This window comes from Lipophrys pholis, assembly GCF_963383615.2.
Source record: "Lipophrys pholis genome assembly, chromosome: 21".
NCBI classification, from domain to species: Eukaryota; Metazoa; Chordata; class Actinopteri; order Blenniiformes; family Blenniidae; genus Lipophrys; species Lipophrys pholis.
Window position 1 is genome coordinate 12,800,282 of NC_137649.1, and position 12,905 is coordinate 12,813,186.

Below are 12,905 nucleotides of genomic sequence, written 5' to 3' on the forward strand. Positions count from 1 at the left end.
GAGTGCACAACTGTGACCACAGCTGTCTGCAAACCCCTCTCACTGTAAAACACTAATTTTGCCGAAATAGCAAAATATAAAAGTACCTCCACAAGTATCTTATCACTTTAATGAAAAGCAAGGCTCAGCTTGCAGCGTCTCACTGGGAAACATTATCTATTTAACAGTTATTTAGTGGTTAATTTCACTTTTTAAAAAAAAAAATATAAACATTGTGAAAATACAACTGGAAATAATCAGATACATTTTACATAAAGTGCATGAGCAGTTTTCGTTGGGTCGAGCCTGACCCAGCAGGCTTTGGGCACAAGGCAGACTGAACTTTAAACATTTCACCATGCAGAGACAGACAATCTAACGCAGACATTAAAACCTATGTCCAGTTTAGAGACACTATTTATCCTGACAAGGATGTCTTGTGAATATATGGGAGGAAGATATTGTCCCATAAACCTTGAAACTTGAAAGATTTTTGTCAAAGATTAAATCGAAAAGACACTATTTGTTTGATTGAGACATGCCGTATTATAGAACAGCATAACAGAGTGGATCAGCTTACAAGTCAAATTACTCGAGCAACATCTTCAGGGGAGAACAAACTTACAAAGTGAAACATTCACACACACATGCGTGTATGCATTCTTGCATGTGCACATAAAAAACCAGAGAAATATACAAACAGTCCAACCAACACTACTTCAGTGAGAATAAGAGCAGGAGACACAACCCCAAAAACACTCCTAAAAACACACACGCTGTCAGCCCTCCTTTGAGTCAAAGCCCCATTTCCCATATGCTTCATTAATCCAAACTCACCATTACATAACTGTACTAAATGCTCACAAGAGTGGAAGGGTATAGCTCCTCTCCCTGTGTGTGTGTGTGTGTGTGTGTGTGCGTGTGTGTGTGTCCGTGCACGAATAAGGAACAGTGTGACAGAGAAAGAAAATCTGGTCACATGAATGGTTGTAGAGCCGCTCAGTTTGTAATCCTTTTGTATCTGCTGGCATTGGTAGGATGTGTGTGTGTGCAGTGCACGAGAGAGAGCGAGAGAGGCCAATTCTTCGCTCAGGATGGTTTTGTACGAGTCCAGTCTTACTGTATGCATGCGTGTTTCCAGTTGTTGCTCCGTAGAATAGATGTGTACATCAAGGGAAACTCATCCCTCTTAATAGAAGAACCAATAAAAAAATACGTTCATGTACTCATCTTCAGAGTTCTTACATATGTGCAGCATATAGTTTTCCACATGCTGTAATTATGTGCTCATTTGAATGTGTGTTCATGGTCCAGAACCTGAAATCACATTGACTGTTTATCGGTCGAGTGATATTATTTGAAGAGTTAAAACTAAATTGACAATGTTAATTTGAAGGAAATGGAAGAATTAAAAAAAAGTATATATATATATTTTTAAATTGAAATAGGTCATACTTTTGTAGGGTTTTTTTACATACCATTTTAGACAGCATTGTGTTGGCCCCTTTACTTCATGAAAATAATTCTTATTCTTATTAGTGAACCTGATGCTTTTATCTTAAATATGAAACAGTTTGATTCAGAATAGTTGGTGCATCTTTTTGGAAACGACACATTATATTGGAAGACAGGAGAACCTAACAATGTATAAGAAATCTAAACCCAGTTAGAAACTTTTTTTTCAACAAAAAAAGGTGAAATATGTGTGGCTTTGGTCTGTTTTATGACTCTTTCCTATAGAAATAGTTTATCTTTATACCAAATTCATAGTCTTATCCTTCAATAACACTTCATAGTTAACATTTTCTATTTTCACATATTTAAGTGAGTGCCACATCGGAGGTTAAAGAAGTCAATTACGGTCCAATAACTTGAGTTGAGACACTGATACATGGCCAGTTAGTACTTACTGTATGTGATCTCTTCCTGACAGATGTTTGCTTTCTTGTGCTGCACAGTGAGAGCTACGGTGTCGGACCGGCTCCTATGGCCACTGCAGCGGCGGCTCTGCCATTGACAAGATTAAGACCTACTCCCCACCTCCTCCTTGCAAAGCCCACCATGCCGCGCTGCCAACAAGACCCAGCTAACAAACTAACACAGCCCACAGCGGCACATGAAATGCATCAGTGAACAGAACCGTGCTGGCTCTGGGGACATTGTGTACATACTGTCGGCAGCCACACTCAACGTGGGAATTTCAAAGAACATATGGCAGCTTGTCGCTGGGAAACAGCCTGTGTCAGAATCTAAACAAGTGAAGGGCTATACCTCGAAAAGCCTTTAGCTGTCGGTTATCTGCCACGCACAAAGACACACATGTCCAGGCACACGTGTCATACACAAACGCTGACTAATGTGGCTGGCATGTGGCTGCGACAGGCTGGCAATATTAAAAGTGGGTCATTGGTGGAAAAGGACTTCACCGGAGAGACATATGGTTGAACGTGCGTGTGGTTGAGGGGAGCGAGGACGGATAGCGGGGTATTGGTGGGAGACTGCTACCTTGCTGTATCATTGGATCCAGCAGCAGAAGCATTAAAACTCCCCTTTGTCCAATTATTTACAGCTCCACACTCTGCAGCTCAGCTGAGGCGAGCAACACTGTGGGTAAGTGTGAAGCTGTATAACCAGGAGCAGCGGTAGGAACTGTGCTCACCACAAGCTGTGGCGCTCGCACAGCACAAAAGCAGCAGGGAAAATTAAACAGGCACCAAGGCCAAAGTCGGTGGATTTGGTTCAATACGACAAACTTAGGAAACATGTGAGAAAAGGTCTAAATGATAAAAAAAAAAGAAGGGTGGCCAATGTGTTCAATGCTAAAAATATGGATTGGGAAATAGTTAAATCTATGATTGGGATTGAAATTATTCTAATTCTTTAAACTGAGTATTTGTTAGAATTATCTATTAGATCTTATTAGCTCTATAACTGGATAGACACGTGAAGTCAAGGCTTGAACTGATAAATAAATACTCTTTTCACACTTATTGCACTCATCCCATTACAGCTTGCCTCTCATTCCACATCTTGGCTTATCATGATTCGAATATCTGAATTTCAAGCAACAGTTTAAAGTGTTTATCGTCCCTTTGACCTTTCATCATTTTTGTGAACACCCAGGCACAGCAGAAAGAGAAAAGAGAAGACAGGACGACAGAGGGAGAGAGATCGAGCACTCTTCTCAGCTGCCACATGACCCGTCTGTGCACCCACCCTCCCCTCACGTCCCATCCCCCTGTTCCCATGGCAACCACCTCATCTTTTCCCATGGCACCTGCCTGCTGTCCGCGAGACACACGGAGATGTGACACTGACAGATGAAGTGAAAGAGACAGAGGGGGAGAAAGAGAGCTGAGGGGAGACAGAGGGGCAGACTTGACACTGTATTTTTTTATTTAAATCTTTTTTTTAAACCTGCAGGAGAGATCAGTTAAAGCACACAAGAATCCTGGGACATTGTTGATACATTACCACAAACAACCATGAGCGTAAAAAAGTCACATTTAGATGGAGCACAGAAAATTATTGAGAAAGAAGTGGATTATCCCATTAGAGCAAAAAAAAAAAGAAAAAAAAGAAGCATCCTCGCAGTTGAAAAAAAAAAAGTATTTCTTGTGCAAGCTGTTGCAAACACAACCTGCTGTCTCAGTGAACACACAGCAAAACACACTCACACACACAAACAACGGCGGGTGTACACATAACAAACACGTTCACTCTGTGATGCTGAGACACTGAAACCAGTCAATGTGTGAATGTGTGCAGTTTGAATGTGCAATCATGGAGGTGTCCTATTTCTTTCCCAACTAAACAGTAACACATTAAACAAACAAAGGTAATGAAAAAAAAAAATGGAAGAAATGAAACAATAAATTGCTGTGAGACGACCTTGACTTTTGTCCATCACTGTGATTCCTGTAAAAATTAATAAGCATCACATGATTTAACAGAAAAAAACAAAACAAAAAACAAAAAACAAAAACAAACTGAAGACCTTGAGCCTGAGCCCTTGACAGAGCTGAGTCAAGGGAGACAAATAGTAGAGCTGAGCAGAGAAAAAAAATAGACAAGGGCAGATTTTGTTTTTATGTGCTGAATTAATGTTGCAGGAAGTGTGTGTCCCAGTGTTCCAGGTGAGAACCCCTTCAAGTTTGATGGACTCTCCTCTCTTATACACTCAGTAATTTCACATTTGGACTGAAGGCCACATTCGGAATTAAAACTGATATTTGAATAGATTCTGCATGTCGTTTAATATGAAAATACAACTTATCTATTAAATGTTTTAGATTTTGAACAGATTAAACAAACAAGATTCAACATAAATACATTTGAGTTAACAGTGTCAGCACACTCTTATGAAACAGGCACTCTTTTGAGGTACTGCTGCAGCTATACCATTGATTATTTATAGTTACTTTTCAAATTTTATTGAAATATGTCATTAACATTAGATCATATTTACTTATTTATTTTCCATTTGAATGTAGTCCAGTTACATTTTATCTTAAGCAGAAATTGACTTTTTTTGTAATGCTACTCATCTGTTCCCCAACAACTTATCTCATATTCTATCAGAAACAAAAGTAGAAATTACAAATGTTACCTCTTGTGAACACGTGGGTATTATTTTGACCCTGTTTGAAATAAAAAAATATTTGAATTGAAGTACATCAGTATAAACCAGGGATTTTCAAAGTGTCGGAGTCCTGCTGCTATACAACCAGGTGACTCGAATGAATACAACGCTGCTTTCACCCATGACATTATTGATGGAATATCGATTAAACACATTTTAAAAAACAATATGGTATCTTAACATAACATTTTTACCATTTTTAAAGGTATTATGTCTTCTTGAACCTTTAGTTATTAAATTTAAATATTACCGCAGAGTCTCGAAGTGGTTAAAGTTAGTTTACTTCACGGACAAATGTTCTCACATGAAAGCATGTGACAGATCCGGAGGGACGACAATTTCCTTTGATTGTTCCATTTTTATAAACATATTTTCAGGAAAAACAGACGTCTTCATTCTACATTGGATAAATGTGACTAACATAGTGGACGGTTAAATCAGTGGAAAAGGGCTATATAAAGTGAGCTCCATTTACTGTATTTTCACTGGAACATTCTAAATATATCATGTCACTTATTTGACGACCATAAACTAAGTGTGATTGTTAAAATGAAGGTTGAGTGCCACTATGGATTCAGGTGAAATGAAACAAAAGAAATACGGTTCAAGTGCTTAAAGTATAAAGGTGAGAGTTCTGTGTCAATACACACTGGTGTGTGTGTGCGTGTGTGTGTGTGTGTGTGTGTGTGTGTGTGTGTGTGTGTGTGTGTGTGTGTGCTCACTTTGGGTGTCGGACAGGAAGCGGTAGAGAGGCGGGACGTGGCCTGGGCGCGGGGCGACTCAGAGGGCGTGGTGCTGAGAGAGGTTGCATCCCTGGGTAACACCTGTACACCCCGCGAGATAATGGAGTCTGGGATCTAAGATCACACACACACACACACACACACACACACACACACACACACACACACACACACACACACACACACACACACACACACACACACACACACACACACACACACACACACACACACACACACACACACACACAACTTCAGAGAGACGTGTATTTCATAATTCACACGTTACAAATGAACACACACACACATTAGTGGAACCAATCAGCCATAAGATTATGAGTACAAGCAGGTGACATGAATGACACTGATTATCTCCTTCTCGTGGAACGTGTTAGTGGGTGGGCTATAGAGGGAAAAACCACGCAGCTCATGTGGTTTGCCCGGGGTCTGGTGAAATAAGTAAATATTAATAGTAGTCTGAAGAAGGAAAAGCATAAAATTGGGGACAGGGTTATGGGTGCCAAGAGCTCATTGATGAACAGTACCTAGTCCTATTGAGGGTCGACCTTACAGCTTCTTTGATTTACACCTTGGTGTGAGAAAGCACAGCACACATTCAAAAGTCTAGTGGAGTCCATACCTCGAAGAGCTGATTCGGCAACAAATAATATTAGGTAGGTGGTCATAATGTTATGGCCGAAGTTTTTTCCAACATACAGTATTTTTCCATTTGTGACTCGTGAAGCCTGAACGGCTGCTCTCTTGTGCAGGGCTGAGCCAAAACATGACATGAGAATGAAGGCTGATGTTTGAGTTTTGGAGTCTTACCAACATCATCTATCTGTGACGGGACAATGAGGTGGGATGTTGCTCTGACAACAGAGCTTAATGTATCGTCCAGGCTGCAGACAGGTACAGGACAGGATGACGGGTATGGAAAGACAAATGATGTTACATATGAATGCACAGAGGAGACACACACAATGACGTATGTACAGACAGACCATCATGATCTAATGAAGACATGCTGAGGGCTATACTCTCTTTTTTGCAAGTTAAGTTGTTTTTGTGTACTGTTGTCTGCAAAACTTCTACTATGCATCTCAATGTGTTCTCATATGTTCGACAGGACATTGGACCTTCATACATGCAAAAAAAAAATAGCTATCAAATATGCTTTCACATTATACTACGTTCACAAAAATGGGACAAAGAGGAAGTCACCACATGGACCAACTGACCCGTAATCTCCAAATTGGGTCAGTACATAATAAAGCCAAATTGAACATTTGTGTTAGACTTGAAAATATAGCCCCAGTGCATGGAGCATATGGAGGTCTTTGTGATATTGACGTTTCACCTTTGACCACAGCGTAAGAACACACTCTAAAAACCAAAACCAAAAAACCTTCCAGGCATTTCAGATATATTGTGTTGACAAGAATGGGATGAATGGACAACCAAAGAATCCAATAATGCCTCAAGCCTGTGGCTGTCACCACAACATGGGGACTAATATAAGCACAGAAAGGATGAAATTAACCAAAACACAGCAAACACTATTTACAAGGAGGGGCTATAGAGTCTTATTGCCACAGGAATGAAGGATGTCCTGTTGTGCACTTTGGTGGTATGAGTCTGTTGCTGAAGGAGCTCCTGCTGCTGACCAGGACATCATGGAGGGAGTGAGAAAAATTGTTCAGGACGGACCTCAGTTTGGACCTCGGATCTTCCTCTCATGGAACCACCTGCATCGGGTCCATCTCCACCCCCACCACTGGCCTTTCTGAAGAGTTTGTTGAGTCTGTTGATATCGGCCACCTTCAGCCTGCTGCCCCAGCATGCAACTGCAAAGTGGATAGCGCCCTGCCACCACAGACGCATAGTGCGACCTCAGCCGCCTCAAAAAATGGAGATGGCTTTTGCCCTCCTCATGACGGGTTTCAGTGTTCTTAACCCAGTCCAGTTTATTATCTTTGACCACACCCAGATATTTGTAGTCCTCCACAATGTCCTCACTGGACGCCTGGATGGAAACGGGGGTCACAGACACCCTGTTCCAGCTCAGGTCCACCACCAGCTCCCTGGGCTTTGTCACATTGAGCTGCAGATGGTTCTGCTCACGCCAAGTGACAGTTATCTACCATCGCCCTGTACTCCGTCTCATCAAAGGTCTCATTGACAGATCTCAGTGCAGTAGCTGAATTTCATGGTGTAGAAGATGAAGAGGAAGGGAGACGAACCCCTGAGGTTATCCTGGTGTTGCCGACCACACTTTCTTCCACACAGTCCTGCAGGTGCATGTACTGCAGCCTGCAAGTCAGGTAATCCACAATCCACAACATGAGGGGGGAATCCACCTGCATCAACATCAGCTTCTTGCCCAGGAGAGCCGGCCTGAGGGTGTTAAAGGTCTTTGAGCAGTCAAAGAACACGACTCTCACAGTGCTGACCAGTCTGTCCAGGTGGGCATAGATGTGGTTGAGCAGGAAGATGCGAGCTTCATCTATCCTGAGTCGTGGCTGGTAGGCAAACTGGAGGAGGTCCAGGTGAGGATCTTCATTATGAGGAACATCAGCAGCATCGGTCTACTGTGCTCAGATCCACAGGAACAATGCAGGACATCTTCCACAGCACTGTACTGGACTCCCGAGGAAGACTATTTCTATTAAATAAACTGATTGAGTTAATCAGCCCTGTCCACAGAATCATCCAGTCGGTGGTCTGTCAGTAGCCGGTGACTGTTCAGTCCAGACCTCTCTCTTATTGTTCTACTGGAGCTTCCCCTCCAGTTTCCTCACCTCTCGAATCGTTCTCTTGAGCTGCTCCTGCTTTTTATTCCCATCCCCTTGTCACCAGCCTTGAAGGAAATCTTATTTTTATTGAGGATGTCGATGATGTCCTTTGATATCCATAGATTGTTGTTAACATAACAAAGGACAGTCCTGGTTGGGATGATGGATTCCACACAGAAGGTGACATATCTGATGACACATTCTGTGAGGCTAATGATGTCCTCACCTTGAGGCACCAGAGTGTCGGCCAGTCTGTCACCTCAAAGCACCAATGCAGTGTCTCCAGAGTGCAGTCCCAGTCTGAAACCGATGGTCATGTTTTCATTGGGAATATCAGAGTGTAGGGAAGCACATTTAACTACACTCCTGGTACTCCCTCTGACTCTCCCAATCTTACATTCCCCATGATGAGAGACGGGAGACACGACTTGAAACTCCTCCAGTCGCCGTTGTCTGTGTTGTAGCTTAGTTTCCCTTCTGCATCCCCTATAAGCTCAGTCCCACTGCACAGTACCTGTTGGCAGCGTCTGCACCTTGTTGGAACACCAGGGTGCTGTGTAGCGCTTGCATTTCAATAAATCTGTGTGAGCTGGACTGTGTCCGCCAACGCATGCCCATCTTGGGAAGAGGAGGAAGTACTTCTGGTGGTGCCATGTGCCAGAGCAGAGCTGCCTGATTGTGTGAGGGCCTACCTTGATTGGGATTGGCTAAAACCCCGATGTCACGAAATAGGATTTGATTTCAGATTCCCTCATTGGTACACACACTTTTTAAAAACTGAAACATGCCAGGGAAAGTTCTGGGGCTACAACTTCCGGGGCGTCATTCCCAGGTATGGGGACACATATTACAGTTGAAAACCATTAGAAAGTGAATTTTGCATCAAACATCACTGATCTCTCTGCCACGAGTATTGCTACTGTATGTGATAATTGAACAGAAGTTATTTTCATGTAGAAATAGTAAACAATGTTTTCTCTGTTATATTCACACTTTGCAAGGTCATCGCAGGCTGCATGTATGACACCCTTGCAATAGATGGTGGTATGGAGCCAGTCCAACATTCATCCAACAAACTGAGATGACAGAAGCAGCCGAACTGCTGAAGAAGAAGATTCATCATGGATTTCAAAGGTATAAATGATTACCCAGCTGGACCACATTTAGGCCCAGCAGGGAGCAGCAGCGACAGCAGCAGCAGGAGCGCTGCACTAAGGTGTGAGCTGAAAAACAGAAAATCTATTATTTAAAAAGTGCTATCTGCAGCAGTCTTTAGAGACCAAACCACTCATTCTTTTTTTGGATCCCCATCAGCTTCCATATAGTGTTTATCAGTCTTCCTCAGGTTTTAATATTATGATCAAAGATGTTGACAACATCTTAACAATGTGATTCAGCAGCAATAGCTCACAAATACTTTGAATTGCAACTGAACATCATCAAACGCAACTGACGTATCAATCAAAACTACACTTTGTTATCCACACATACATTGGATAACGTCATTGCGTTATCAAAGACGTCTGAAATATCTTGTCTGCCTGATGGTGCTTGTTCTCCTTTAGTTTCTTCTGGTCTTCACTTAAAAATAATCACGACATTTAGATGTCTTTATACCCAGTTAATGATATTCTAATAGCAGACATTATAAAACCAAATGAATATTTTCACAGGCTTTGTAGGAAGAACAACTTCTATGTGCAGCAAATTTCCTGGAAATGTTTGCTGCACATCTTTCACACATACCGACCAGAGATGGAAACGGCACTGATAAGCACTTTTCTCTGAGTCTACTCAAAGTATGAGTTACTGTTTAACCACACTTAATTGTACTCTAAATAGCAGTCTATTAAATTCAGTTGGATTTGCAGTGTAAATATGTATATTAAGAACACATCTGTGATGCAGAAATAGAAAGTGTCTGAAATTACACTTCATCAGTTTGTTTTGTGAAGTAAATGTGGATATAAAGCAATAATTTCACTCTTAAAAGAATTAAAGAAAACAAACAAAAGCTCTAATTATTACTTTGAATTGTGAGTGTACTTTGTAATGATCTGTGATTTTTCAAATACTTCTAAAGTACCCTAAAAAACGTGAGTATTTGTAATTTGTTACATCCACTGCAGATGATGGATGAGTGATGTTAGACTACTATACGTGGTGCCCATAACTTGTTGAAATAACATATGTGGACATGTAAAGGTGACGGTTTGAGATGGATGGACACAGATCTGCATCTTTACAGTACATCAAATCCTCCCCAGCTCCCCCCGGCTCCTCGCCCCTGTCTGGAGTACCTTGGCGGCGATGGATGCGGCGGTGATGTGAGAGGAGGAGCTGTCCTCGGTGGACGCCACGCCGCTGTCCTTCTTCTCCTCGTCCTCCTCCTCGCATTGCACGCCCTTGTCCTCTGTCTGCCGGTGTGGCGAACTGTTAGGAGGCGGCGACAGAGGCGGTGGCGGCGAAGGCAAGTCCTCCAGCTCGTCCGCCGCCTCCTTTACCTTCACCACTGCGTCCCGGAGGAGGTCGATGGCGTGCGGCAGCGCTGGAAGGATGAACTGGAAGCATTCCTGGGGGGGGGGGGGGGGGGGGTGCAACAGAAACTGCCCTGAATCAGTGTTCAGATGAAAGCAAGTCTCTTTTTTTTTTTAAATTATGTACATATAATGGATTTTATTCAACATTATTATTAAAAAGAGTTTTAGCGTAAAGTAGTTAAGCAGTTGCAGACTATTTATAATGGGCGACAAGACCAAATTAGAAGCAGCTAACAGGAACAACTACACTTGTGCTTTGTATCTTCCTAAAGATCCCAACAGAAAGTAACAAATCCGGAAAACGAAAGATATGTGCTTGGTGTGACGCCAGAAGAGTCAACCGTTAATTGCTTGGTTTTGTTTTAAATATGAAAACTGCACTGTAAATATGAGTAAAACTTCTGAAGTGAATATACACAAAACAGATCTCAAATTTAAAAATACAATTTGGGAAATTAACTACACGTGAAAGGACGTTTTAGTTAAGAATAACAAAGTGAAAGCAATAAAGAGAATAGATTTGGAAAATGGAGATTATCCAGAATCCCCCCAAAAAACAAGAAACGAACAAGGAGAAAACACATTTACTGTACAAAGGGAGGAAAAATCTACAGTGAAATCAAACGTGTGGTAATACTGACAAAACATTTTACAAAATCTAACAAATCTGAGAAAAACATGAAAGATCATGGAGAAGAGTAAAACAACTATATTTATGGAAAAAAAAATAGATGAGTGATCATGTTCAAGGCAGTTGAATCGAAAACATAGAGAATCCTGTTAAACCTCAGCAGATCACAGCGCCTCCGTCTGGCCACATTTCTGAAGACCACCTCCCTCCGCCCCCTCTGTTCCCGTCTCCAGTGTCGCTCTGTGTGTCAGTGTGCCTGTGGGCTCCTCGGCTATGTTAAATGCTCCATTCTCCTCATTCTCAAGACAAGAGCTAATCTGTGAAATTATTTATCTTCCTGTGTATTTTAAGCATTTAGAAGTTACATTATTAATCGCCCCACGCTTTACACTGGCTGCGAATGGACTTCTTGGCGCAGCCTCTCTGTTCCAATGTGTGCATTTTGCGAGTTGGATTAAATTTGACAATGTTAACCTTGATTTGACTGAATCTAAAGTCTATAAATCCACACTTCAGTCCACGCACGGCTGGAACGGCGTCCTCTACTGCCGTGCAGAAAACATGAGAAAAGCAAAGACTTCTTAGACCAGTGGATGAAACTGATTTGATAAATGGAAAATTAGCCGCACACGCACCATCTCACAAGCTGAGCATTGGGATATCGCCACATCCATTCACACATATACGTCCCAAACCCCTGAGCACACAGCGGGCTGCTTATGCCTCTTGCAGTCGCGTTTGAGGTTCACATCTGAGTGGTTTTGGAAGATGTGGAGAAGAGACGGAGGTGAGAAAGGACAGGGCAAAGAGAAAGAGTGAGGATTGTGTCAAGAGCCTGGAGACGTTCCTACGCTCCTATTTTATGCTTTCATTGCGTGCCGAGATTTTTTTTTTTTTTTTAAAGGTACATCAGGAGTGTTTTTTTTTCCTTCTTATTCTCGGTTTTGTCCTGGAGGAGAGTTACTGTCAAGAACACTAAAGAGCAGAATCCCTGGATATACTGCCAAAGGATGAGAAACACAAGCAAGAGAGATAGAGAGAGAGATGGGGGGAGAAGGGTGGGATAGAGGCGGTGGTGGTGGTGGTGGTGGTGGGTGGGGGGCACTGCTGTTCTCTGAGAGGGTTGCGGGAAGGAAAAGATAACAGAGATTCAGTAAAAAAAAAAAAAAGGGGAAATAAATGACTGCAAAAAAAAGACAAAATAGTCAAGAAAGAATAATGACAGAAGGAAGAAAGGACAGTAAAGATGCAAAAGTAGAAATAATATCAAGAAAAAAGAAAAGGCTAACCTATATGTAAAGCTCCACTACTGCAGGAAGACTTTTTAAATGCAGAAATCACTAAATATCAATTATAACCTACAATTTGATGACTAATGCTGCACACCTCTCAGTGCCTTGAAGGCAGACGATGAAACTAGAAGTTCATCTAATGCTTGGTGAGATGGCTCACTTAAACACCACATCAGATTTTCAGGCCTTGTTTGCGTTGCACAAACTAAATTAAAACAGCATTGTTTTCACATTTTCACTAAAGAACAACTTTGCATTCATAAAGGAACAGAAAGAGAAACAA

General features: G+C 41.8%; 1 protein-coding gene across 5 annotated transcripts in view; it reads right to left on the reverse strand.

The window, feature by feature from the left end:
• Window positions 1-12,905, reverse strand: part of gphnb (gephyrin b) — a gene marked incomplete at its 3' end in the record, with an annotated part of 107,190 nt that overhangs the window by 40,896 nt on the left and 53,389 nt on the right. For all 5 annotated transcript variants that reach the window (XM_080491143.1, XM_080491141.1, XM_080491144.1 and 2 more), the window contains exons 7-8: window positions 10,460-10,732; window positions 5,344-5,478 (exon numbers count right to left, since the gene is read on the reverse strand). In XM_080491143.1, the coding sequence (XP_080347269.1) occupies window positions 5,344-5,478; window positions 10,460-10,732 (408 nt within the window). The remainder of the gene's footprint in view (window positions 1-5,343; window positions 5,479-10,459; window positions 10,733-12,905) is intronic.